Below are 26929 nucleotides of genomic sequence, written 5' to 3' on the forward strand. Positions count from 1 at the left end.
CACTATTCCATGTAACCCCGTTACAATTGTAATGCTCCGCATGATCATTCAAAGTGAGGACAGTTCAGGTTTGAAAGTCTCAACTCGAGTACTCCACGGTGGCTCGGTGGGAACAGAGATAAGGTGCCACGTAACATCGCCAATGAACGGAGCCCAATCCGACTGTATAAATCGCCAGAGTGCCGCTGTGCGGGGGCAGTCGAAAAGAGATGTCGTTCGGTCTCAACGAAAGCGCACTCCGTGTCGGAGCAGTTTAGAGCAGTCGAATTCAACCGCTGAAGAAACCAAAACCGTGATCGAGTCGGCAGAAGCTTCCAACACAAGCGAAATTGAAGATCAGCGTAAACAGGAAGCACCAACTTGCGCAAATTCTTGAGTGGGTCAATCGTTTCTCGCAGACAATCACGGGTCAACCCTTCGCAGTGGTTACAATCTTGAAGTGTCAGTCGAAGTATTGCTCGCCAACTACCGGAAGGCGCCGGAGTTCCTGTCCCCAACAGCTTTGAACGACTGCTTCGACATGTACAAGTACGTCTTGAAGCACGAGAACATCGTGCCGGGCCACGTCGTGCTCAGCGGTGACAGTGCAGGCGGCGAAATATGCATGACGAACTGTATACGACTACGCAAGGAGAACCCGGAGCTCCAGCCGGCAGCCGCGCTGTGCTACTCGCCCATGGTGGATTTCAGCGAGGTAGACAGCGACAACAAGGCTTCGTACTGCATTCTCGTGACCAATTTCGCCGACCGATGCATCGCTACGTTCCTGAGTAGCGTTTCGGACCCGGAGGAGCGTCGGCAGGCGTCGGCAGGCGTCGGCTATTAACCAGGATCTACGAGGCCTGCCACCAATCTTTCTGCAGTGGGGAGAGCTAGAGCGGTTCTACGAGCAGGGCATGAGGTTCAAGGCCAAGGCTGAAGCGGAAGGTGCGAAGAACGTGGAGTTTGACGTCCTGTAGAACATGGTGCACGACCCGGTGATGTTCCGAGTCCTGCCGCGGAGAAGGGCATCTGGAACGGTGTATTTCCGAGTGTAGCGGGGAAATTATGTTTTCCGATGGAAGGATAAAGCCACGTTGAAGAAAGACAAGGCGACCGTGGACGGCGAGCCGCACGCGGACACCAAGGCGCACGTGGACACCAAGATGCACACGCACACCAAGACGCGCGCGGTCACCAGTTGGTTTAGTATATTCAAGCGGGCGGTTTTCTTGGACCGGGCAACCGGTACATGTTTTGTCCCCAGCCGAACGTGGCAGTAGTGTAGTTTGAGCAGTTCGTTCTGGGCCAGTCAAGAGTTTGCACCGTCGGGCGCAGGTCCCCAGCAGCCCCGACACGCCACCACGGCACGCTCGATCGCACGCCCGGCGGCACGCATCCGACTCTTCGACACAGCGGGCGGGCCCGCTCACTATTCCTACCTCCTATACTGGGGGCAGCTCGCGTCTCCACCCGCGGTACGTACAGCAACGCATTGACCCAACCTTTTCGGCTGTTGGTCTGCTGCTCGGCGGCACCGTCGTTCCCAGCAACCCACCATCGGACAACAACACGCCCACGCTGCTGAGTTGCTCCACGGTTACGTCTGCAAGGACCCAGCTTCCTACCACGTTTGGCAACAACCAACACCGGCTGCTCGTCCACGCTCGGGGCCAAGTAGCGCAAGACCATCAGTTCGAGGATGGGGGGCGTCAACTGCTAGCTGTACCCGCAACGGGCACGTTATCCATGCACTACATGCTCTCTCTAGTTCTCACTGCTATCTCATGCGACTAACGTTATGCGTGTGCTCGGACAGTTGGACCAGCAGCTCGTTCCCGATCACCTCGGCGAATTATTCGGGGGTAGCCCCAACTCGCACTCCGTGAGCTTGATGGGGCTCGCCTTCAATAATCCAGAACGACTGCTGACCCCCCAACGTGCTTTAGGGTGTGTTCCTCAGTTCCGCTGTATGATTCCGTCGGATTGAGCAATCCGCCAATTGAGAAGCATTCAGCGGATTCCGCTATCCGCTAAACCGGATGAGGAACACGTCCACCGGCATCCGCTACCCTCCAAATCGCACTCTGAGATTAAATAAAAACACGTGTATTATGGGATAGAGTGTATGAAATAGAGATTCAGCTGGTTGCCTTTTACTTTGACCTAACCTTACGTCAAGTCTGCGCCAAGCCCTTGTTTGGCAAAAAGGCTTCGCGCACTGGGTCGTTGCCGTACAATAACCCTTTTGGTCTGCGTGCACCATATCCATAGCGTGTTGTGCGCTGTCTTTGCCCTTCACCCTCGTTTGCCGGGGCACTTGCCTTCATCTTATCCTCCTCGTTCTACTTACTGAGTGACTAGGCTCCCTGTAGTAGTCTCCTTGCTTGCTTTGCCCGCGCGTTTACTGAATGCAGCCAGCCTTCCCTGTACGGCTAACTATAAGGGGCTATGGAATCGAAGTGCCAGATCAGCAGTGCATTTTTACAGCATAAAAGCTCAGAACATATCCTTATCGCTAAGCTGATACCATTGCGTGCGTAAAGCGAAATCGTTGACTGCACTTCCCAACGACGAGCAGTCGTCAAGACACCACGTAAGGAGGTCATTTGGCCTCTGCTTTGGCGTAGGAGTCTCGATCTTGCTAGTGACTCGTGAGCAGGACTCGCCAATACTATGAATACAGTTGTTACTTCCAGTGACGTTACGGAATAACTTACTGGTATTGCGATTCAAACAAAGGCATGTCGGTGTGTCCATCGGAGTAGGAAGTTGTGTTATCTCACAACAAACTAACGACTAACTGTCTTTCAGCAGCAGCACAAATTGTGATTCACAATGGGCAAACGCTCCCAAATTTATTGAGGACGAGTCTGTGCGAGCCAACTACTCACTATCCAGCTCCACCGTGTCCGTCAACTTAAAACCGTCTGTGGCTACGTCTACTGGTGCCTACGGTTCGCGACGTGGGATCTGGAAACAGCGAGATGCCTCCGATGCGAGGACAAGCCTCAACGACTAAAGATAACGCAGATCCCTTTACGCTACATTTGCGGATGGTGCCTAAACGCAAAAGGCTGTCTTTAATAGTGTAGGAGGTGCATGTAGAAGTTTAGTAGTTGGTCGCTTGTTAAGAGGCCTGTCGTACTTGAGATCGCCGTCATCCTACTTGCTGTCGGCGTAGTCCATGTCCGCCGTGTGCTCGTCATTGTTGTTTCGCGGCGTGCTCCCCTTGGTCTCGTCGTTCTCGTCGTCCTCGATGAACTTGCTGTGCTCCTTGGTCTCTCCGCCGTCGCTATAGTTGTCGCTATCCTTGCTCTCTGCGTATCTGTCGTAGTGATCGCTTGACCACGAAGCGACGCATTCTTCCTCCATAAAGCGCATGGCATCGTCATCCATTCCACAGTAAGCAGTTGCCATTGCGTGGTCATTGGCCAGTAGATGGGTGAAGCGAACGCGTTGGGCAACGCTGAGCAGGTCTACGAAGGCGCGTGTGACTTCAGAATGAACTTTGTCTACTTACTTCCTGGCTGGGAAGGGTCCGCTCACGACGGCCGTGTGCTCAAGGATGCAGTCCGACACAGCTTCGATATCCCTGAATGTAAATTTTGCATTTGGCATTCGTGGCTGTATATCGTATCAACAATTACCTAGGAAAATGTTATTTAGGGGACGCAGGCTACGCACTTAACAGCTACACGTTGACACCATATCGGGGCACGCGCTATCATTTGAAAGAGTTCGGACAGGGGTCGCAAAAACCGCAAAACAATGAAGAACTCTTCAATTTGCGCCACTCGTCGCTCCGAAATGTAATCGAGAGGGCGTACGGCATCGTGAAGAACAAGTTCCCGATACTCAAGGCGATGCCGTCGTACGATCTACAAGAGCAGGTCGGTATGGTTCAAGCATCTTTCGTTCTTCACAATTTCATTCGTTCGCATAATGATCCGTTTGCCGATGCTGAAGCGACGGCACGAAGAAGAAAGGCTGAAAAAGGGGACAGTGTCGGCGACGAAGACACCAACGAGTCCGACCAGGTTGCGATGACAGAACTACGCGATCGCATCGCCTCAGAGATGTGGCGCGACTACTTCCGAAAATACAGTACTGTATTGGATTGGCAGCGTTGGGTAGCCATAATAAAAATTTCAATCTAGCTGCTAGCAATAATAAAAATTGCCGCAATGCATATTGTATTGTTGGTGTTATCTAGCTACGACGTGCTCTGATCCCAGTCACTTGTAGACCAGCATCCACGCCAAATGGGAATATGACTCGGCGATCAATAGGCCAAATAAAGCCAAGCTCCTCCTCGTTGAAAGTCGTTTTTGCGGTAGATCATGCGCAGGTTGCCAGGTCAATCGCGCGAAGCCTACCTAGCTAACTAAAAAGAAATCTCTACCCTCAGCGTTGGTTTTCTAAGCGTAGACTGTGTCAACGACAAACAGATCTGGGCCTTCAGGCCTTGGCCAAGTGGCGCGTAGAAGAAGGCAGTGAGCAGCTTGTTGGAGACCATCGTAGTTGAGTGAAGATGTGATTGTGAGCGCTATACGGCTCAATGTCGCGGCCTTGGCTGAAGATCTCAGCCAACAATTCTGATCGCTGCTTGTGTGGTGTGATGTGCTTCATTTTTGACGTCATGGGGACTTTGTTGTGATGTAATAGCGAGAGGTAGGCTTTGTATCCCCGCCAAAGCATTTTTTACTGTATTTATTGTCAATAATTGTTGCAATACTGTATTGTATTGGATGTCGATAACACCAATAATGAAAATTAATATTGGAAAATCCAATTATTAATTGTTTCGCAATTATTATTTTGGACCTCTGCTACTCGCAGAGAGGGATGGAGAAGTCGTAGTATGCAAAGGCATACTACGTAGTTCCTTACAACTCCTGCTTCATCGCGCTGACCGGCACAATGAAGTACCGCCGTTGGCGTAGAGCGAGTAGGACGGCGAAGTCAAACAGCCTGAAGTGATGGCCATTGATGATTCACAAAAAGATAAATATGCACTTTTACAGATGCTTCTCGTCAATCCGTCAAACGAGGGCTATCCGCCCAAATTCGGGAGGAAAAAATCCGCTGAATATCCGCCAAAAAGATGCCTCTTGTGTTCCTCAAACGCAACAGCGGATTGTGTAATCCGCCAAAACGTACATATCCGCCAAAATGGCCCAAATCCGCTGAAATTCCTGTCTGAGGAACACACCCTTAGTATGCTCAAAGGAAAGGCTGTGTCTTTGCGGCCAAACACTTGGCCAACGCGCTTCGATCGGTAAGCTTCGACCCGGAACCAGAGCCTCGACACTAAAAGCACGGATGCAGGGCTTCAGTACAGTGCGACAATACGCGTGAATTCACCACGACGCGTGCCGGAGTAGCAGTTCTCAAAGCACAGGTTGATAAGTAAATCTTGTTGTAAGTTACATGTACAATTTGCAGCCCGCATCCGTTAGCGATTTACATTTACATTTACAGTAATGCTGGTGCGCCGTGCGAACTTGGCGAGGAACACTGGAAGACTCGGAGGAGACGGGAAGCTCCAGCCTGCCATGGTGAATTACGGTGGAGCTCTGATTTACATTTACAGTAATGTAAATCGCTAACGGATGCGGGCTGCAACGTGTACATGTAACTTACAACACGATTTACTTATCAACCTGTGTAAATCATTTACAGTGTCGTTGAATTCACAAGTTGTGAATTTTCACCAGTTGTGATTCACAACTGGTGAAAGCTTTTGAGATCACGTCGACAGCTGTGAAGGTTTGGGCACTTCTCTTGCTCTTGAGAATCAGCTCCCCATCGTCAAGGACCGGCGGTCCTGTCGGGAAGGATTGACCGCCTGGGAGGTAGTGGGTGGCCATCATTTCCCCTTTTCCCTTGTCCGCGACTACATATACGATAGCGACCATGAGCGGCGGAGTGGTCCATCTTGGCGTGCACGTCGCCCTTGCCGGCGTCCTGCTCGCGTACTTCGACGTTCTGCAGTACAGCTCCTCCGTCGTCTTCCTCTCCATCGTCCTCGCGTACCTGGCGGTGTTCGCTGGTTTCTGCTATGCTGCGTGGCCGTTCGCGTCCTCAGTCGTGCTGGTCCCGTACATCGCCGTCAAGCTGCAGTTCAAGCTCGTGTCGCTGTTGTGTGAGATCGCTGCCCGCGGATTCAAGCCGACGTTCCCGGAGTGGACCATCAGGCACGAGTTGGTCATTTCCATGATGCGGTTTACTTTCGTGGAGTACGGCCACGTCGTGGTGAGCGGCAACGCTCAACGCCTTCGTGATCCCTTCGCCCTTCACGGGAAAATGGTCCTCAATTCCTGCTGCAAGAAGCACAACACGGTGCCGGAGAAGCTGGTGGCCAACGGCATGGAACACATGTGGATGCGCGACCCGGAGAAGAAGCAGCACCGCGTTGTTGTCATTCACTTCCACGGCGGAGGCTACTGCATCTCGGACCCGCTGCAGGACGTCGAGCTGGCGAACGAGGAGCACACGAAGCTCAAGCAGATTCTGAAGGAGCAGTACCAGCTCGACGTGTCTGTGGACGTGTTGCTGGCGAACTACCGCATGGCTCCGGAGTTCCTGTACCCAACGTCATTGAATGACTGCTTCGACATGTACAAGTATGTACTGGAGCACGAGAGCATTGCTCCCAACCACGTCGTGTTCAGCGGTGACAGTGCTGGAGCCGAGATGTGCATCACCAACTGCATGCGAATGCGGAAGGAGAGCCCCGAGCTGCAACCTGCTGCGGCTCTGTGCTACTCGCCGGTGGTGGACTTCAGCGAGACCGGTCATGACGAGAAGACGCCGTATTGCATCCTGGCTGCTAATTTCGCCGACGGTTGCTTGGCTACATACCTGCGCAACGTGACGGACCCGGGGGAGCGTCGTCTGGTGTCGCCGATCAACCACAGTTTGCGTGATCTGCCCCCGATCTTCCTGCAGTGGGGCGACCTCGAGCGGTTCTACGAGCAGGGCATGAGGTTCAAGGCCAAGGCGGAGGCGGAGGGTGTGATGAACATGGAGTTCGACATCCTGAAGAACATCGTGCACGACCCGGTGATGTTCCCGACGGCGGTGAGTCCTGCTGCCGAGAAGGCGATTCGGAACGGATGCGCCTTTGCAGCGAAGCATTTAGCTCCGGTACTCCGGTCTGACAGTACTGACCCGGAGCCAGAGCCGCAGTCGTAAGCTAAGACATAGCTGCGATCCTGATTTGGGCTGGAGCGTTTCTCTTCAGTTCATTCCAATGAACCATCGAGTTGCAAACAAAATGTGCCCCCTGGGGTTCTTGGATCGGTCTTGATTTCGAGTAAAATTGATTGACTTCCGAGTAACAAATCCAAAATACGGATAACGTGAAATAAATCTGAAGAGATAAAAAACGTGATTTCAAGAAACAATCTGGATAATCCGAAAAAAACTCGGAAGATAAATAACGTGGTTTCCAGGAAATCCAGATATTTTTTGAAATAATATGGATTTAATTACGGGATTAATATGGATGCTGCTGAAGTAGCCCCAGAAACGAAGCTCTCTCGTGGTACACGAATGATAATGGTGTCGTACAAACTCCATTTGAGCTCGCACCTATACAGTTGCTGATCACTGTGCTTGAATTCCCGCGTGCAGCAACCACTATCATTGATTACCTTAAAATTTCATATTATCTGCCGACTATCTCCTAAAATACATAATTTATTTTCTGTTCTCTGAAATTTATTTCAGAGTCTACTGGTGTTACCACTTTCCGCGCCATTTTGATATATTAGAGTATAGCATCAACCTCTTTGCTCGAATGCTTCATTAGCTGACGGGTCACCCATTTCTCAAACTTCATAATATTTTTTTTGTTAAAAAACACAGCCATCGCAATTTAAAGGGTCTGATTGTCCGAAAATATTATACATAAGTCTACAAAGTAAACAGTTGTTGAGCCACTGCATTATGAAAAACTCCTAATATCGTATACCTCTAGTCTATATGAATCACCCACGTGAATGTCGACCCTGTCGGCGACGCGTCCATCTTCGCGCTACATGCGAATGTATGTAATTAAAACGGTAATTTATTGCGTGGGTTTTTCTTGGGATAAATACAGGTCTCCCATGGGACGCAACCCGATCTTCATTCGCCGAGCAGCCCCTTCCGCTGCCATTGCAGACACCACGGCGACGCTGCATGGCCTCAATCGCGTAGGAAGCTCGGTGCAGACATGCCGGAGCAGGACCGCTCTGGAGGACGGCACGCCCGCTGAGGGCGACTACGAGCTGCTGGTCGCGTCACCGCCCGAGCAAGAGCGCAACCAGGATCAGAACCAGCACAACGAAGACGACGACGAGGAGTTGCAGCGCCGCCAGCGCGAGGACATGGATATGAACTCGCGCACACCCATCGCCTTTGAGGCGCTGGCAGAGCGCACGCTCTTCTTCGTTGCATGCAGCTCGAGCTACGCGGCGCTGATCGCCGGCAAGTGCCACATGTTCTGGATTCAGGTGCAGATGGCTTCAACAGGGCGCCGCGCGAACCCGTCAACGTAAGCGAGGAGCTGCCGGCGGGCAGCGTGCCCGGCGTGTTCACGTGCAACGTAGCAGTGGTCATTACAGGGTTGTGGGCCGCGTGAGCTTCAGATTCGGCAGCTCGGGGTACAGCAGCGACAACTCGGACGAGCTGCGGGCCGTGGCGCTCCCACTGTTCCAGTCTGTGGATTAGTTCATGAAGAGGGGGAGCTGCCACCATCGCCGACTTGGGGAGGGCGAGGAGAAACGCAGACTGAGGAGACACACGCCGCTCGGCGCCGAGAATTACGAGTTCGGACCCACGTACACTTTGACAATCTGGCGCTGGGCAGCAAGGCGGACGACTACGCTGGTGTCGTGAACACCATGAAGGGGGGTCCATGCGAGGACCCCGTCACGCCGCTTATTCTGGGCACGGCGCCGCCGCTGTTGCACATCTGCCACTCGTACGAGGCCGACGACTCAAGTTGATGTTTTACAAGCAGTTGACAGTCTGTTTTGGTTTCAAAGACGCAGGATTTCGATGAAGACCTGAAGCAGTAATTGCTCATTGAAAGCTTCAATGGAGAGCAACTGGGCAGCGTGTTTCAACTCAATGCCGAAAACACTTGCGCTCTCCTTCATACTTAAGTATTGGCTGGTGAAGATATCGTTCACATTTAATTTGAAGTCATAACTTATTTCATGGTTAGCTGTAGTCAATATGTCAGCAAGTGACGAACGCCACAAGCATAATCGATTTTTTGCCAGAAAATGGCGAGTACCTAAAGCTGGGGAAACCTCGAGCTGCATCAAGAAAGCACATTGAAATTAAAAGTTTGGACTTCACAGGCGACATTTCAGTGCTTCTTCGTGCACAGCACGACTTTGTGCTCTTCTTCTTTTCTTCTTCTTGGTGGTCATGCCGAAATCGGCATATTTTCTTTCTTACACAATATATACGTTTATGCAATGAACTCGAAGTCATTGAGCATATTCGCAAGTAAAAAGCCCGTTAGTACACGACAGTTCATGAATCATGTTTTGACATGATTAAAATCTTTAGATAGTTACAGTAAAATTGAAGTAGAGACTGCAACGATCGCTGTCTACAATTTGGATCCAGCGTCACTACGCAGAAGGAGGGCCACGTGTTTCGCTGCAAAAGCGCAACCATTTCGAATGCCCTTCTCCGCACCAGGACTCACAACGGTTGGCAGCATCACAGGGTCGTGAACCATGTTCTTCAGGACGTCAAACTCCATGTTCGTCACACCCTCAGCGTCGGCCTTGGCCTTGAAACGGAGACCCTGCTCGAACAATCTCTCCAAGTCACCGAACTGCAGGAAGAGAGGAGGCAGATCACGCAGACTGTGGTTGATCGGCGACACCAGACGACGCTCCCCCGGGTCCGTCACGTTGCGCAGGTATGTAGCCAAACAGCCATCAGCGAAGTTGCCTGCCAAGAAGCAGAGCGGCGTCTTCTCGTCGCTGCCAGTATCACTGAAGTCGACCAACGGAGAGAAGCACAAAGCCGCCACAGGCTGCAGCTCGGGGCTCTCCTTCCGCATTCGCATGCAGTTGGTGATGCACATCTCGGCTCCAGCACTGTCACCGCTGAACACGACGTGGTTGGGAGCAATGCTCTCGTGCTCCAGTACATACTTGTACATGTCGAAGCAGTCATTCAATGACGTTGGGTACAGGAACTCCGGAGCCATGCGGTAGTTCGCCAGCAACACGTCCACAGACACGTCGAGCTGGTACTGCTCCTTCAGAATCTGCTTGAGCTTCGTGTGCTCCTCGTTCGCCAGCTCGACGTCCTGCAGCGGGTCCGAGATGCAGTAGCCTCCGCCGTGGAAGTGAATGACAACAACGCGGTGCTGCTTCTTCTCCGGGTCGCGCATCCACATGTGTTCCATGCCGTTGGCCACCAGCTTCTCCGGCACCGTGTTGTGCTTCTTGCAGCAGGAATTGAGGACCATTTTCCCGTGAAGGGCGAAGGGATCACGAAGGCGTTGAGCGTTGCCGCTCACCACGACGTGGCCGTACTCCACGAAAGTAAACCGCATCATGGAAATGACCAGCTCGTGCCTGATGGTCCACTCCGGGAACGTCGGCTTGAATCCGCGGGCAGCGATCTCACACAACAGCGACACGAGCTTGAACTGCAGCTTGACGGCGATGTACGGGACCAGCACGACTGAGGACGCGAACGGCCACGCAGCATAGCAGAAACCAGCGAACACCGCCAGGTACGCGAGGACGATGGAGAGGAAGACGACGGAGGAGCTGTACTGCAGAACGTCGAAGTACGCGAGCAGGACGCCGGCAAGGGCGACGTGCACGCCAAGATGGACCACTCCGCCGCTCATGGTCGCTATCGTATACGTAGTCGCGGACAAGGCAAAAGGCGGAATGGTGGAGAAGGACATGCTGGACGAACCTGCCAGCGTCCTCGAGGATTGAGAATTCCATATTCATATATTCATTCTAGGAGAGTTGGGTGTAGGAACTGAGGTGTTGTTGATGTGGTACAATATTTCTACCACCTAATCTGAGATTAGGTGGTAAAAATATTGTTTTTATAAGATTGCATGTAGTAATCTGAATGAGGACGAGAATCGAACACTGCTTGAAATGTTGGGAACGACACCCACTGCTGAGTACCTATCCATGGATATTCAAGTGGCATCGAGTCGAAATTCTATGAAGCAGGAAGATTTATGGGAAAGCTTTGCGAAAAGGCGTTGCAGCAAGCAGAGATGAAGAACAACTCCCATGAGCTATATATTATCCGCGTCCCGCGTGCAACAAAAACCAACAGACACGCACACGTTTGCACCTCCTCAGGCGTCACTTCACCGTTGACAGTGCTGCAAGGCAAACGAAAACGGTAGGGCCCACTCCACGATGGCAACGTGGATCCAGGCGTCTTCAATAATCACGCTACTGCACATGAATAAACGATGCTCGGTGTGCCGGTGACGCTTGAATGTACTGTACAGAATTCTGCCCGAATAAGGAACGGGTGTATAACTAATAGCCTCACATATTTACTATTATTTTCCAGTCGATGTGGCGATAGGGGGATGTGCAAGGTACTGCAAGGCACTGAGGTACTAAGGTGAAAAATCTAGTGCCAATCATCAGCTCTCCACCCTCGTTTGAAAAATGGCGCGCATTTAGCGGTCTTACTAGACTTCAAACTACATGTACCGTAGTGGTAGACTCGCACTTTTGCTTTTGCACCTCGCCCCACAAGCCCCACTCCACCCATGAAGTCCACACCGTCCAAGCGTCTCCGCCTCACTTAAAATGATGCGACCGGCTTGGTGAAGGGCTAGATAATCCCTACGAGGTCGACCAGTTGACAGCGCTGTTGTGGTGCGAGGATGCCTGGTCAAAGGTTAGTGCTTCGACCATACGTCACTGTTGGAATCATTCCGGACTCGTAGATAAAGCTGCTCTTCAGTTCATTTTGAAATAACTAAATCAGTACATTGGAAAAGTATACTCAACTTAACATCAATTTATATATTCTGCGTCTTTATATATATCAGGCGTTCCTTACTCGGGCAGATTACTGTACCGCGTGAGCATACCGCGCTACCGCTCAGACAAACCTTTGTTATGCACGCACATGCGGTCCGTTGTTTCCCAAACAAATTCGTTTACAAGCTCTCCACCAGATTGATGAAGATTTTCAGATGTTGCGCATCTGTTCGTCGAGCTCACGAACCACCTCACTCCTTATATCTCATGGAGCTGCAATGGGCAAGCTGGTACACTGTATCCATGTATCCATACTGTTGAGACCTTGCCCTTGTCAACCAAAACCATTTCCTCTGCTTCGGACGGTTTCCTCCATGTCCAGGAATAACGGCACATGCTTACCATTTCCCCATCCGTTTCCCTTTCTCACTTCCACGTGGGTGGAGCTGCACTCTGGGTCCTCTACGCCACACCTTCTACGAGTCCGAGCCCGTCTACAGATCTCCCCGGCAAATCAAGAATAGCGATGTCGAATGTACCTCGCAGAGCTAGTACAGCCATGCAGTTGAGATTTGCGCTTTCTGGATAATATGTACTGAGTCTAGTTAAAAGTGGAGGGAGCATGGGAAGCAACACGCACCTGCAAGTTGATAGTTAGCAGGAGTAAAATGAAAGGTTCAAAATGAACTTTAGATAAGTTATTGCTGCAGCAAGATACGGTCATGACGGCATGCGGCAGGGGCGTCAGTGTCTTGCCCTGGACGATGGGGCAGTACGGACATTAGAACTCCCTAAATGACCGTCCCAGGCAGCAGTCTACGCGACGCGATGCTCCGCGAACAAGACAAATCATTCACTACATGTACAAGTACAAACAGAAGAATATCGGCGATATTATATCGCCGACCCCCTTCAAATTGAAGTTTAATGGTGCCTTCGACCGCGCTCTGCTTGAAAACCGAGCCGACGGTACAAGACGAGGCGCTACTTTTCCATTAATTGAGTAATTCAGAACATTGGCACTTTTGTCATGCCCTTTGCAAGTTTCGCAACCTCGCAGTTTCTATTGGTCCGACCTTTCTTGATTTGCCGGGGCAGAGTGTACTTCAAAAGTGGGCTCCCCCTAAAACGAGAGCCAAAAGTCGCACAAAATGGGCTCCCTCATGGTAAGTACGAGATCAAGGAGCCGCTCCCCTCCAGGGCTCCCCAAATTTAGGCTAAATTATTTAGCTTCAAATCTATGACGGGCTCTTCATAGTAATATCTGATTGGCCAATTTTACCTAGACTTAAGGCGAGCAACTTCGCGTGATCGATGCGCCACGCTAGAAGATCGAGCTCAAAGATCGCCACACTAGAAGATCTCGCGCCGCTCATGTGTGTACAGCCGCTCCGAGGCCACCCCAGCGTCGCCGATAGTCCTTCCTTCCCCTCAAGGAGAGGCCCTCTTTCCTATGCCTTTTCAGGTTAGAACCTGGAGATACTTCAATGACGGCCAATCATCAGCGAGATATTTAACACAGGTGAGGGGGAGCCCTTAACGAGGGCTCACAGTTCTGGAGGCCTCCTTTCACTTAACCTATTGAACTCAAGAGCCCAGGAGCCCGAGCTCGCGGCTTTTTGGGTTCACCCAAGAGCCCAGGAGCCCGAGCTCGCGGCTTTTTGGGTTCACCCAAGAGCCCAGGAGCCCAGGGCTCGTAGAAGGTGTGCTCCACAGGTGTGCTCCATCCATGCTCCACAGGTGTGCTCCACACCTTCTACGAGCCCTGGGGAGAGCCGGGCTCCTGGGCTCTTGAGTTCAATAGGTTAAGTGAAAGGAGCCCTCCAGAACTGTGAGCCCTCGTTAAGGGCTCCCCCTCACCTGTGTTAAATATCTCGCGAGCAGCAGGTACACGACATGGAGCTGCATCTTGACGGCGATGAACGGGACCAGCACGGCGTTGCTGGCGAACGGCACCGCCGCATAGCAGAAGCCGGCGAACGCCAGCAAGTACGCGACGACCACCACTCCAACGATGATGTTCACCGCGACGCCGCCGAAGAGAACGATGAGCACCGCGATGATGGCAGCGAGCGCGACGGTGCTGAGCACCGCCGTAGGTGCGGTAGACTTGGCACCAGGCAGGTTCTTGGAGGGCTCGGGATCCAGCGATCCGTAGTTGCCGTCGACATGTTCTTCTCTCCGTCTACGAGCGAGGAAAATGAACTGTGACCACGCACCAGCGATGTCGGCGGGAGACTTCGACGGCGGGAGCTCATGAACGCAAATCGCGGTGCTAAATCTCGCTTTCGTGCCGACGTGGGGGTCTTTCAGACTGCGTCTGCCAGGGTTCGCGACACAGCCAAGGCGGAGAGCACACCACACCTTCTACGAGAGTGCTTACGTACACAGTCTTTTTTGATGGGGGTCGAGGGGGGGTGAATGTGATATAGAAGAGGACCAACGGAGGCTCGCGGTCGCGAGGAGCGTAGCCGCAGCAAACCCGCGCGGGGTGCCCGCGTAGCAGGGCCGCGCGGTATTTGCGGAGGCGGGCCCAGCGACGAGCATTCCAGCTAGCCGAGCACTGTTCTCGCCAGGTGAGAGAATCTTTTTATCGCAGGAGCGCAGCGACTGCTTTTGCGGAGCGCAGCGGAGCAAAGCCATTTCCCGCGGATGACATCCGTCCCGCGGGAAGGTCGTCACATTGTGGGGTGATGGGCTGCATATACAAACTCCAAGATATCACCGAAAATAGACTGTGTACGGAAGTCCTGCGCACCTTCTACACTCCACGACAAAAAGATATGGACACCACCAAAAGTGGCTGTAACTTCGTCAATTTTTATCGTTTTAGGGTGCGGTTTGGACTAGAGTTGCAGAACACGCTGATAAAGATCTGCACGTTGCTAACACGCGCGCTTTTGCGCTTCTTCAGGTAGCTCACATACAAATCACTGGTTCTGCCCAGGTGACAAAACTTATGGACAGCTAATCCCCATACAAAATCCTATATTAACCAAAACCCCTTACAAATGATACAACTTGGACTTTGTATGGGGCGACAAAGGAACCCATGATTTCTCCACTCTACCTTAGTACTGAGCCATATATCATCGACCAACAGTTTAGAATGGAGAAGACAATCGTATATCCAAGAGATAGCAGTATACAGAGCTACAAATTGGCACTAACTAGGATGCAACTGAACGTGCCTCGCAAATCATCAGATAATACATGGTAGCCACCACTCGAAATTTCAGTCGCTTACTACTTGCTCAGTTTTGTGCGATGGTCGATGAATTTATTACAGGTTACTAAACACACCTTCTAGTACACGTTAATGCCATCAGATCTTTGTCTAACGTCGCGAGTATCGCCGTGAGGCTGGTTCCTTTGTCGCCCCATACAAAGTCCAAGTTGTATCATTTGTAAGGGGTTTTGGTTAATATAGGATTTTGTATGGGGATTAGCTGTCCATAAGTTTTGTCACCTGGGCAGAACCAGTGATTTGTATGTGAGCTACCTGAAGAAGCGCAAAAGCGCGCGTGTTAGCAACGTGCAGATCTTTATCAGCGTGTTCTGCAACTCTAGTCCAAACCGCACCTTAAAACGATAAAAATTGACGAAGTTACAGCCACTTTTGGTGGTGTCCATATCTTTTTGTCGTGGAGTGTACGAGCCCGAGCCCGTCTACTTCAAAAGTGGGTCGAGCGCTTCTACGAGCAGGGGCTGCGTTTCAAGGCCAACGCTGACGCCCAGGGAGTCACGAACATGGAGCTGGACCTGCTCGAGAACATCGTGCACGACCCGGTGATGCTCCCCACTGCGGTGAGTCCTGCGACTGAGGGCGTCATCCGCAACGCCTGCCCGTTCGCTGCGAAGCACCTGGCTCCTATTCTCAAGGCTTAAAAGGGCGTTCGTCAGACCCGTTGGAGCACACGTATGAAGGAGCGAACAGAGCTAATTAGAGAAGAATAGATGAGATGAGATGAGATGAGATGAGATGAGATGAGATGAGATGAGATGAGATGAGATGAGATGAGATGAGGTTTCGTGGACATCGAGTGTGATGACGTGCAGTTACGGCATCGTCTTGCTTAGTGATGTACGATCAGCATGATGTAGTAGTGGCAGTCGTGGTCTCTATAAATGCCGGATGACTCCACGTAGTATGAGTCAAAGTGATCAGTAAGCGATCTGCCCTTCTGCAGCTACCGTCCGCACCTTGTCCGAGTCCGCGGCTCTGCAGCGCCGGGGTCCTCGGCGGCTAGCAACGCCAATTCGTCACCTATACAAATATACACCGCTCCACGCGATATCCAACACGCACAACGCCTTGTACGTAGGTGCTCGCACGTGATCCTCGACCCCTCCGCTTCTTATCGGGCCCAGGTAGGCGATAGCTGACTGGAGCTGTCCCTCTGTGAACTGTGCCCACGTGCGCGCACAACTCGCGGGTTCTCCCTTCCGGCGGATGTGTTCGCGGGGTACTGGTCGTCGATGGACGCACGTGTGCACTGTGGCTCTGTGTGCACGCTGATCGTCACCTCGGACCGGGCTCTTCACTTCGACTGCACTTTGACCTTAGTCGACTTGCTACGGCCAACTGCTTCGTGTATTGACGTTACACTCTGCTTGGCTCTACTGTATGAGTTGATCTGTACCCTACAGCGCTATTTCGATACTGACTACACTTTTACTACCATCACTTGGTGGCGTGGGCGCCATGGGTGCCGGCCAACGGCTTCTGACCAGCACACCTTGGCCAATCGTCGGTCTTGGTCGTTGCCTTGGGTGAGGTGGCACGTCGGCGAGTTTCCAGCGTTGCCTCGCTCACCCCTTCGTTCTTCCACGCCCCTTGTGTGCTATCCTCGATGTCATGCTCTCTTCGACTCTTCCTCCGCTTGTTCACCCCGTCGCCGCCGCCGTCTTGACTGCTGCTCGCTATCTTTCGCCGCCGCTTCGGATATCTTTACCAGTACTTGCGTACCCTCCTTGCGTCGTCCGTCCTCGATCCTGTTCCTGTTGTAGTCCTTGCTGCTGGGTCGTCTCTCCTTGAAGCTCTGTTGGTCCTTGGAAGCATCCTGGCACTCAGAGCCTTGGCTACAGTTGCTGCGCGTCGCTCGTTGCACTTTGACGATGGTCATCACGTACACTTCCTGCTTCGTGCACGTGACTGGTACTCGCTAATAGCCTTCTCAGCGCAGCCTTCTCAGCAACAGATGCCACTTTGCGCCACTAGAAATCGACTCGGTGCTTACTGATCCCTTGTTTGAGCCGCTCAGGTCCCCAGGTGTCGACACAACCAACCCACGGACAGTTTTTTGGTTCACTCAAGCAAACCCCAGTTCATTCCATTTCGACAACTCTGAGAAGACCACTACCCCAGCTCTACAGTAGCGAAGGATGCCGGCAGAAACAGTGACAGTGAAGCAGCAGCAAAGCCCCGAGCCAGCAAAGCCTCCAAGCCGTCCATGGATTTCCTGGCTGTCGGCAGCACGTCCGAGGTATTCGATACGACCCCCACTGTTGAAGCGCGAGAGTCAATGGCCCTCTTCAGCAAACGCTTGGAACCTGAAACCTGGAACCGCGCGGTTCCAGGGAAATTGCCTTCAGCATGCTCATTTTTTACCTGGAACCGCGAAAAATGTTTTTTTCGCGCTTTTCCTTGAGTCCAAGACCGAAACCTCGACTCAAAATTGCTCCAATTTGCCGCAATTCAACGCCGGTATCTACAACTACGAGTTCCTGAGTTAAACCTCGATTTGGTTGAAGCTGTCAGGTACAACATCACTGTCCTTGACGATTTCGTCGTTGCTGTGGTGGACTGCAGTTTTACTCAGCTACAGGTCGGCGATGCCTCTATGGCCCGTGTGTTCAATCTAGTACGCTCGCGTACGGACCCTGACGATGTGTACGTGGTCACGATCGCGCTCAGTGTTCAAGACTACGAGATTCGCAGCGTGGGCCAGCTACAGTGGCGACGCTGACGCTAGTAAACGATCTGCAAGCACGCACTTTTGGGCAATTTCACCTGGTGGCGCTTACGTATCCCTACCAACGGATCCCAGAGTTCGAGGTGTATGAGTTTGTTGGGATAACAGAAGACAGCCGCTTGGAGCTACGCAGCATTCCGCAGGACCCACTGGTTAAGCCAGTGAAGCATTTACTAACATCTCGAAAGCGCGGGCTCTATGACGGAGACAACCAATCCAACATTCGGTACATGTATTCACTCCAGGAACTAGATGCAAAGAGTGCGTTGACGCATTGGGAATGGCTCGGTGAAGCAGTGATGACGAACTCAAGGGCTTGGGTGCACGGTTTACACTTAATCTTCGAGTTTTTTCACTCGTGGTTTTGTGCCTGGTAGCATACCAGAACTTGATTTTCGGCAAGATTTGGGTCGGCGACCCTTTTGCGTCGGTATCCACGACAACCAATGTGATATGTGGCGTTCTCGTGGTAATTGCTTGGTACATCGAGTCTTTCTGGGTTCTGTTCGAGTCTTGCATGGCGAATGGCGGCGAAATTTCGACAACCCAAATCGTACCAATACACGAAGAACTGGTACACGCAGACCTTCTCGTTATTTACCTGGGCTTGGTGGCATGTATTAGCTCGGTCGCCCTCTATTGCAATCTTCGTGTTTGAAATCACTCACACGAACCAGCTATCCCTGATGACCTGGTCGGGAGCTGTCAAGACGGTCGTGGCGACCTATTCAGACAGTGTCTTCCTCTTAGGGATTGCGAAAAAACGTTCTACAGTTGCTGATATGGACCCAGTACAGTTCTGGTCGTCCTTCCAGATTCCTACCAAGAAGGATGCGACTTTCCTCGCTGCGTCACTGTTCCCTATCACCTTTTCAATGTGTGCTGTTGTGATTTTTGCTACTTTTCGCAAGATTTACCGACAATTCTACCCTGACGAAACTCTGCAAAGATCGAGTGGTTCGACAAAACCAGGAAATGTGGAGCTTTTCGCGAAGGGAACAGTCACCAACTTTGAGTTATCAACGGGTGCCGAGCTCCAGAACCGCTTCGGACTCATTTCCGACTACAACAACTACGTGTATTTCAAAGGAATGAAGTTCGCATCAGCCGACGGAGTGTACTGCTCAGGATACGTGATCGTCAACAAAAAATTATTGGTAAACACCAAAGATCTGCTGAAAATCCCTCTGATCAAAGCCACGGGGTCCAGGTTCACCAATGTCTACGTGTACGAAGTCGAAGGCAACACTGTCAAAGATACAGCCCGACTGGTATATCCGAACACGTTTGAATGGTCTGATCTCTGGCGTTTGAACGTCATGGTGCTACTCGAAAGACATTACGATGGTAGTCCAAGAATCCTAGAAAAATAAATAAATAATAAAACTCTATTATCATTATTGGCGTTGGCTTCAACGTTGGTTATAATGCATAACGAACTTTGTCAAAAGGGATGCCCGGTAAGCACAAACATAGATTTTTATTCATAGACCGCACACGAGAGTGATCACTTGACTTCCAGACAACTACCTAACAGGCACTACTACTTCAGCCCGACGCCAACGGAACGAGATGCCGCCGTCAAGCGAGAAGTACAAGCCGAAGAAGTCGATCATGAAGATAGCCGTGAAGCCGCAAAAGAGCACAGCTACTCTGGCACGCTCTGTGCATTCGACGGGCGCTTCTCACGACAAAGAGCAACACACCGGCACAGCTGTCAAACCAGCCAAACCTCGGCAAAAAATCTCCAAACGACACCTTTTGATTGTGATACACCGCCTTGTGGTGATAGCGTCTGCGTTCCAGTACATCTTCATCTCCGTGGCCGCGACGTGGCGAACAGTACAGGAACTTCGTGCCATGCCCAATCCGACCGAGGCTTTCGAAGTCTACTCGGCATCACTGATAGCAACATACATGGGGAACGGGCTCATCCACGACAGTCCACTGGTCCAAAACGATTTAGATGGGGACACCTCTCCACGAGACTATGTAGTCTTTCTCGAGTCCGAGACCAAAACGTCCACGGAAGGTTGCTCCGAAGTACCGCTATTTAACTCGGACATTTACAACTACGGCTTCCTCAGCCTCGGATACGATAAAATGGTGAATGATACGGCGTACACCAACACTATCGTGAGCGAGTTAGAGCTGGTGACGATTGTAATCGACTGCAGTTTTACACAACTGCAGCGGGGGGATATTTCAGCTGTTCGTGCGTTCAACCTGCTACGGTCAATGAAGGATCATAACGAGATGTACGTGGCCACTGTGTCTCTATCTGTACAAGACTACAGGATCCGCGCTCGCAAGAAGTCTGGTCCAGCTCTTGTAGGCATGCTGACGCTGGTGGACGATATGCGGTCAGAGACGGTCGAGCGCTTCTACATTGTGGCAACGGCCTACCTATCTCAACGAAACCTAGAACTGCTGGTATACGAGTTTGTTGGGATTACAGAAGATAGTTACATGGAGCTTCGAAGCATTCCACGCGACCCATTGACGGAATCTGTGGATCATTTAATCACCGCGAGGGAACGGGGCTTCTACGATGGCGACGACCAGTCGAATATCCGCTACATGTACTTCTTACTGGAGTCCGACGCCGTGAAAGCATTGACGCTTTGGGAATGGCTGGGTGAACCGGTGATCGCCGATTCTTGGGCCTGGGTACACGGTATCCACTTGGTCTTTGCCATGCAAACCATGTTTTCACTCGTGGTGCTTTTCCTTGTCATGTACCAAAACTTCCTCGCTGGTAAAATTTGGATCGGCGATCCTTTCGCGTCTTTTTCAACCACAACGGTCATCTTACGCGGGGCCATAGTGGTGGTGACATGGTACGTCAACTCGTTCTGGACGCTGTTCGAGTTCGCCATGAGCAACGCAGCGATCCTATCAGGCACCGAAATCATCCGCGTTCATGAAGAACTGGTGCATGCCGACGTTCTGGTGGTGTACCTCAGTGTGGTCGCGATAATCAGCTCCGTGATCCGAGAGCGAATCCCGCCGTCCATTGCCATTTTCCTCTTTGAAATCATCCACAAGCATCGGTTGGTCTTTATTCGGATCTGTCCTCCTGTACTTCAAGAGATCGTCAACTACTCCAACAACGTCTTCAGTCTGGCAGGCTCAGTGGTGTCAAGGGCAAGCGCAGTGCACTTTGCAACGGCGTTCCCGATACCGGAAAAGGATGACACTTTCCTGGCTGCGTCATTCTTTCCCAAGATCTCCATGCTGGGGATGATTGTCGTGTACGCTCTAATGCGGAAAGCCTACTGGTACCTTTACCCTGAAGACAAACGCCAGAAGTCAAGCAAAAGCGTTGCAGAGCAAAGCTCCAATGCAGATGACGCCGTTGTGCTAAAGGGGGACCTGACCAATTTCGAGGTGTCAACAGGAGCCAAGCTACAAGCGCGTTTCGGTGTCATCTCGGACTATAGGAATTACGTCTACTTCAAAGGGATGAAGTTTGCATCGGCCGACGGTGTCTACTGCTCCGGGTACGTGATCGTGAACGGCAAGTATTTAATGCGGTCCGAAGATCTACCGGCAGTGGCGATGATGAAGTTGGTGAATACCCGCTTCTCGAACGTCCACGTCTACGAGGTGGATGGCAACAACGTAAAGGACACGGCGCGACTAGTTTATCCAGACACGCTCTGTTGGGACGATCTGTGGAGACTGAACGTTACGGTCCTGTTGTAATGGAACTTGGTCGTTGCTGTAGTTGCCAACTAAGGCGTCGTCTGGTCCGAAGGGATCAAATTAAATGTGCTGCGTGAGGACTTCAGTTTATTTGCAAAGTCAACCTTCCTACTGCAGATTCGTCGTTGATACAGTTCGTATAGCACTACATTATTAATCTAAAACGAACACAGCGGAATGGTGCTGCTCAGTTCGATCAGAAGCGAGGAAACAGGATAAGAGCAACAGCTTCAAAGGCAGATTGCGTTCGCGAGCTGTTCCAAGCATTGACACCCAAGATAGATCTGTGCCTTGCAGTCCTGTTTGCTAAGTTCGTCTGTTGTGGAGGACGGAGAGCTGTGCGTAATGTCCTATCGAGGCAGCTGTTTCAAAATTCGTTCGTGTTGAGAAAACAACCACACTCTTCCACGACTGAATAGGACAAAACACGCTGAAGAGATGCTTCGACAAGTTTCGGCCCAACGCGAAGCGAAATTGCAGTCATCGCCATCGATGCGCAGGGTAATGGTCAAGCCTGCAAATGGGAGCGAGCTCCACCTGTCACGCTCCCCAACGCCGACAACGTTACCTAGTAGTATGCAAACTGGATCAGCGAGACGAAGCAAGTCGAAGCACAGATTCTCGATGGGGCACACGATGGGATCGGTGCACCGGCTAGTGGTGATAGCGTCTGCGTGCCAGTACATTTTCATCTCCATGGCGGCGACTTGGCGCACGATTCAGGTGCTTTTCGCGACGAAAACTCCCACCGAACCGTTTGAAGTGTACACGGCTTCGCTCATCCCAGCATATATGGGGAACGAATTGGTTTACGACAGTCCACTGGTTCAGGAGGTCTTAGGTGGGGATACCTCTCCACGAGACTACGCGCTGTTTCTCGAGTCCGAGATCAAAACATCCACCGAAGGTTGCTCTGAAGTGCCGCTATTGAACCCCGATATCTACAACTACGCCTTCCTCAGCCAAAGCTACGAGAAAATTGTGACCGACTCGACGTACAACAGCGCGATTTTGAGCGAGTTGGAGCTAGTGACGATCGTGGTCGACTGCAGTTTTACGCAACTGAAGCTGGGCGATAAATCGGCAGTTCGAGTGTTCAACCTGCTACGGTCTAAGAAGGATCACGACGTGATGTATGTGGCCACCGTGTCACTCTCTATCCAAGACTACAAGATTCGCGCTCACAGGAAGTCTGGGCCGGCACTCGTGGGAATGGTAACCATCGTGGACGATATGCGAGCTGAAGCAGTAGAGCAGTTCTACATTGTGGTACTCACGTACCCATTTCAACGAGCTCTCGAGTTTCAGGTGTACGATTTCGTGGGCATCACGAACCAAAGTTTCATTGAGCTCCGCAGCATTCCAGAAGACCCATTGACCCAAGCAGCGAATAATCTAATCATCGCGAGAGAGCATGGGTTTTACGATGGCCACGAGCAGTTCAATATCCGCTACACATATTCCCTGCTGGAATCCAATGCGACCAGTTCAATGACACGCTGGGAGTGGATGGGCGAGTCGGTGATTGCCGATTCGTGGGCCTGGGTGCACGGTATCCACTGCATTTACGGTCTTCAGACGATTTTCTCGGTTGGAGTGCTGCTTCTCGTCATGTACCAAAACTTCGTCACGGGTAGGATCTGGCTCGGTGACCCGTTCGCGTCCACGTCAACGACGATCTTCGTTCTCCGCGGGGTGCTGGTCATGGTAACGTGGTACGTGAACTCGTTCTGGAACCTGTTCGAGTTCGCACTGTGTAACGCCGCCTACCTATCTGGCACTGAAATTGTCCAAGTCCACGAAGAAATGGTCCACGCCGACGTTCTGGTGGTGTACCTCAGTATCGTCGCGATCATCAGCTCCATCATTCGCGAGCGAATCCCGCCGTCTATCGCGATTTTCCTGTTTGAAATCATCCACAAGCATCGACTGGTCTTCATCCGCATCAGCCCCGCGGTGCTGAAACAAATCGTGAGCTACTCCGACAAGGTCTTCAGTCGGAAAGACTCCGTCGTGACCCCAGTACTTGCCGCAATGTCCCCCTTAGGCTTCGGCACTGCGTTCCAGATCCCGACCAAGGACGGCACCTTCCTGGCTGCGTCCTTCTTCCCCAAGATCTCCATGCTGGGCATCATCGCCTGGTACGCGCTCATGCGCAAGGTGTACCGACACTACAACCCGGAGAGCGCTCGCCAAATCTCGGTCCGAAGCGACCGATCCGCGAGCGAACGGTCCGCCATCACGCTGAAGAGCAACCTGACCAACTTCGAGGTCTCGACCGGCGCCGAGCTGCGGACGCGCTTCGGCATCATCTCGGACTACAAGAACTACGTGTACTTTAAAGGTATGAAGTTCGCCTCGGCCGACGGCGTCTACTGCTCCGGGTACGTGATCGTGAACGGCAAGCACCTGATGCGCTCCACGGACCTCCCCGCCGTGGTGATGATCAAGCTGCTCAAGACCCGGTTCGCCAATGTGGCACGTGTACGAGGTGGAGGGCAACACGGTCAAGGACACGGCGCAATTGATCTACCCAGACATGTTCACCTGGGACGACCTGTGGCACCTGAACGTGAGGGTCCTGCTGTAATGTGCGAGACAATATCTTAGCCACAAGTTTGCCCCCTGCATAGAGTGCAATTGCCCGACCAGCCTGCGCGGGGCTGTCCATCTGTAGCCATTTCCCAAACCACTTGCGCTGACTATGGGGAAGCCAACCTGATTTCTCTTGTCTCCGAACTCATTTTTGGAAAAAAGAACGAAAATTACGCGCGCGATGGAACAGCAGAGCAAGCGTCAGCCAGAGGAGCACGAGGTGCTGGCCGAGATCCACCAGGTCATTTCCAACAATCCCGACTTCGGGTCCAAGCGGGTCGCCAGCAGCCTCAAGAGCAGCAACCCGGACTGGCACATCGCCGACAAGCGAGGTGCGTTCAATACACGCGCCACTGAGAGGGGGACCCGACGATACACAGTTGCCTCAAAGGGAGGATGCGCGCATCTCATTCCTCCCCACTCCATTCCCCCTCTTTCCGCCGGTCAATTCATCGTCACTAACTGCTGCCCTCCCGCTCGTGGTGCATGTTCGCAGTGAGCAAGCTCCTGAAGAAGTACAAGTCGTCCTCCAGCATGTCCGAGAGCAGCCCGTGGAACGTCGCGCCCGCCGCGGCCGCCAGCAGCCCCGAGGCGGCCAGCCCCTGGGCCGTGTCCCCCTTCCAGACCAGCAACCCCTTCAAGTCGCCCCCGCCATCCGCCGAGACGGAGCCCGAGCCCGACGTCGTCAGCTCCGCCGTGATGGAGGACCTGCCGTCGCTGCAGAAGCAGCCGCAGGACGAGGCGCCCACCGTCGCGTCGGCCTGGACCTCGGCCCCCGCGGCTGAGGAGCCCGCGCAGGCGTCGCCCTGGACGACGACGGCCACGGAGCAGGCGGAGCAGGTGCAGGAGGCTGTGGAGGAGGCCGTGGAGGAGACCCCCGCTGTGATTGAGGAAGTTGCCGCGCCTGTGGTTGAGGAGGTTGCCGAGGTTGTGGTGGAGAAGGAAGTGGAGCCGGAGGTGCAGGAGGAGGTCGTGGAGACGACGACGAGCGCCTGGACGACGGTGCCCGTGCAGGAGGAGCAGCCTGCCAGTGCGTGGACGACTGCGCCTGTGCAGGAAGAGGCGGCCCCCGAGCCGGTTGTGGAGCAGGCTGCGGTGGAGGAAGAGGTCGTGGTGGAGGCCGAAGCTGTCAGCGAACCTGTGATGGAAGAGGTCGCTGTTGTCGAGGAGCCTGCTGCTGTTGTCGAGGAGCCTGCTGCTGTTGTCGAGGAGGTTGTTGCCGAGGAGGAGGCGCCTGCTGCCACGCCTAGCGCTTGGACCACTGCCCCTGTTCAGGAGGAAACCACGTCGAGCGCGTGGACGACTGCGCCTGTCGTGGAGGAAGCTGCTCCCGTGGTCACGGAGGAGGTGGAGGCCGTTGTGGAAGAGCCTGCTGTTCCTGTTGAGGAGGTTGCGGAGCCGGTGGTGGAAGTTGCCGAGGTCGAGGAGAAAGTCGTCGCAGCACCGGTGGAGGAACCTCCTGTCGTGGAAGAGACCCCCGTCGAGGAAGCTCCGGTTGAGCCCGCCAGCCCCTGGACTGCTGCGCCTGTCCAGGAGGAAGCTGCCCCCGCGAGCCCGTGGACTGCCGCTCCCGTGCAGGAAGAGGTCGTGGAGGTTGCCGCGCCTGTGGAGGATGTTGTGCCGGTCGAGGAGGTTTCGGCTCCTGTTGTTGAGGAAGAAACACCGGCACCAATCGAGGTTGTGGAGGAGGTCGCACCTACCCCGGTGGTGGAGGAAGTGGCCGTCGAAGAGGAGGCCCCGGCAACTAGCGCCTGGAACACGACCCCGGTTCAGGAAGAAGCCACCGTGCAGGAGACCCCGGCTGTGGTTGAGGAGGCTCCTGTTGTCGAGGAAGCGCCTGAGCCCGTAGTGGAGACGCCTGAGCCTGTAGTTGAAGCACCCGAGCCTGTGGTTGAAGCGCCTGAGCCTGTTGTGGAGGAGGTTGCCGCCGTCGAGGATGTGACCACTAGCGCTTGGAACACGGCACCTGTGCAGGAGGAGGTTGTGGAAGAGGTTGCCCCCGTGAAGGTGGAGCCTGTGAAGGAGGAAGTGGCTGCGGTTGTCGCTGAGGTCGCTGCTCCCGTGGAGAAGGTGGCTGCTGTCGTCGAGGCCAAGGTGGAGGAGGAAGCCCCCGCTGCGTCTTCTGCATGGAATACCGCTCCGGTCCAGGACGAGGTCAAGGCCGTGGTTGCCAAGGTCGAGGAGGTGGTCGAGCCCGCCAAGGAGGTGGCTGCGGAGCCCGTCCAGGAGCCTGCCGCCGTCGAGAAGAAGGAGGTGGTCGTGGAAAAGGAGGTCGCTGTTGTGGAGACCAAGGGGGCGCCCGTTGCCGCTGTCAAGGAGGTGGTCGTGGCGACGGAGGCGGTGGTGGAGGACGCCAGGATCGATAAGAAGGCCATCGCGAACGCCTTCGACGGCGTGGCCAGCTACAAGACGGACAGCGTGGCCAAGGTCACCAAGGTGCCGAGCATTGAAGCCGCCGCGGCTAAGTCGGCGGACGCCCCTGGCGCTTGCGGCGCCTGCGGCATCGCCAGCTGCAGCATCATGTAGTGTGCCTCCTTCCTTAACTTTAGTTCATGCCGCCTCGGTGGCTGTCGTAGCGCGGCGCTCGCGCCCCGGCGCAGCGCCAAAACAGACTAAGAAAAAAAAATTCATCCGCTTGATATTGCCAAAAGTATCCGACTGCGTGGTGTC

The 26929-nt window shown here is 53.1% G+C and overlaps 10 protein-coding genes across 10 annotated transcripts; 7 read left to right on the forward strand and 3 right to left on the reverse strand.

The window, feature by feature from the left end:
- Window positions 1-209: 209 nt before the first annotated feature.
- PHYSODRAFT_327132 (hypothetical protein) lies at window positions 210-1969 on the forward strand (the record flags this gene model as incomplete). Its single annotated transcript, XM_009523209.1, has 7 exons — window positions 210-219; window positions 447-814; window positions 864-950; window positions 1065-1179; window positions 1318-1457; window positions 1799-1864; window positions 1943-1969. The coding sequence occupies 7 exons, from the start codon at window positions 210-212 to the stop codon at window positions 1967-1969; spliced, it is 813 nt and encodes a 270-aa protein (XP_009521504.1).
- A 1175-nt stretch (window positions 1970-3144) lies between these two features.
- On the reverse strand, window positions 3145-5539 carry PHYSODRAFT_327133 (hypothetical protein; the record flags this gene model as incomplete). Its single annotated transcript, XM_009523210.1, has 3 exons — window positions 3145-3448; window positions 3503-3574; window positions 5487-5539. 3 exons carry the CDS (start codon window positions 5537-5539, stop codon window positions 3145-3147), a joined length of 429 nt encoding a protein of 142 aa, XP_009521505.1.
- Window positions 5540-5898: 359 nt separating this feature from the next.
- PHYSODRAFT_482812 (hypothetical protein) lies at window positions 5899-7179 on the forward strand (the record flags this gene model as incomplete). Its single annotated transcript, XM_009523211.1, has 2 exons — window positions 5899-5925; window positions 6106-7179. The coding sequence occupies 2 exons, from the start codon at window positions 5899-5901 to the stop codon at window positions 7177-7179; spliced, it is 1101 nt and encodes a 366-aa protein (XP_009521506.1).
- An 848-nt stretch (window positions 7180-8027) lies between these two features.
- PHYSODRAFT_258492 (hypothetical protein) lies at window positions 8028-8700 on the forward strand (the record flags this gene model as incomplete). Its single annotated transcript, XM_009523212.1, has 3 exons — window positions 8028-8035; window positions 8090-8524; window positions 8595-8700. 3 exons carry the CDS (start codon window positions 8028-8030, stop codon window positions 8698-8700), a joined length of 549 nt encoding a protein of 182 aa, XP_009521507.1.
- Window positions 8701-9595: 895 nt separating this feature from the next.
- On the reverse strand, window positions 9596-10861 carry PHYSODRAFT_486278 (hypothetical protein; the record flags this gene model as incomplete). Its single annotated transcript, XM_009523213.1, has 2 exons — window positions 9596-10654; window positions 10835-10861. 2 exons carry the CDS (start codon window positions 10859-10861, stop codon window positions 9596-9598), a joined length of 1086 nt encoding a protein of 361 aa, XP_009521508.1.
- Window positions 10862-11811: 950 nt separating this feature from the next.
- PHYSODRAFT_486233 (hypothetical protein) lies at window positions 11812-11976 on the forward strand (the record flags this gene model as incomplete). The annotated part of the gene is made up of 1 exon (XM_009523214.1): window positions 11812-11976. A coding segment is annotated over one exon (165 nt), but the record flags the coding sequence as incomplete, so codon positions are not given.
- Window positions 11977-13737: 1761 nt separating this feature from the next.
- Window positions 13738-14239, reverse strand: PHYSODRAFT_327137 (hypothetical protein; the record flags this gene model as incomplete). Its single annotated transcript, XM_009523215.1, has 3 exons — window positions 13738-13764; window positions 13842-14117; window positions 14201-14239. 3 exons carry the CDS (start codon window positions 14237-14239, stop codon window positions 13738-13740), a joined length of 342 nt encoding a protein of 113 aa, XP_009521510.1.
- An 851-nt stretch (window positions 14240-15090) lies between these two features.
- Window positions 15091-15869, forward strand: PHYSODRAFT_327138 (hypothetical protein; the record flags this gene model as incomplete). Its single annotated transcript, XM_009523216.1, has 2 exons — window positions 15091-15105; window positions 15663-15869. The coding sequence occupies 2 exons, from the start codon at window positions 15091-15093 to the stop codon at window positions 15867-15869; spliced, it is 222 nt and encodes a 73-aa protein (XP_009521511.1).
- Window positions 15870-19528: 3659 nt separating this feature from the next.
- PHYSODRAFT_327139 (hypothetical protein) lies at window positions 19529-21664 on the forward strand (the record flags this gene model as incomplete). Its single annotated transcript, XM_009523217.1, has 1 exon — window positions 19529-21664. The coding sequence occupies one exon, from the start codon at window positions 19529-19531 to the stop codon at window positions 21662-21664; it is 2136 nt and encodes a 711-aa protein (XP_009521512.1).
- A 3129-nt stretch (window positions 21665-24793) lies between these two features.
- Window positions 24794-26785, forward strand: PHYSODRAFT_312309 (hypothetical protein; the record flags this gene model as incomplete). The annotated part of the gene is made up of 2 exons (XM_009523218.1): window positions 24794-25705; window positions 25793-26785. The coding sequence occupies 2 exons, from the start codon at window positions 24794-24796 to the stop codon at window positions 26783-26785; spliced, it is 1905 nt and encodes a 634-aa protein (XP_009521513.1).
- Between the last annotated feature and the right edge of the window lie 144 nt (window positions 26786-26929).

This window comes from Phytophthora sojae, assembly GCF_000149755.1.
Source record: "Phytophthora sojae unplaced genomic scaffold PHYSOscaffold_2, whole genome shotgun sequence".
NCBI lineage: Eukaryota > Oomycota > Peronosporomycetes > Peronosporales > Peronosporaceae > Phytophthora > Phytophthora sojae.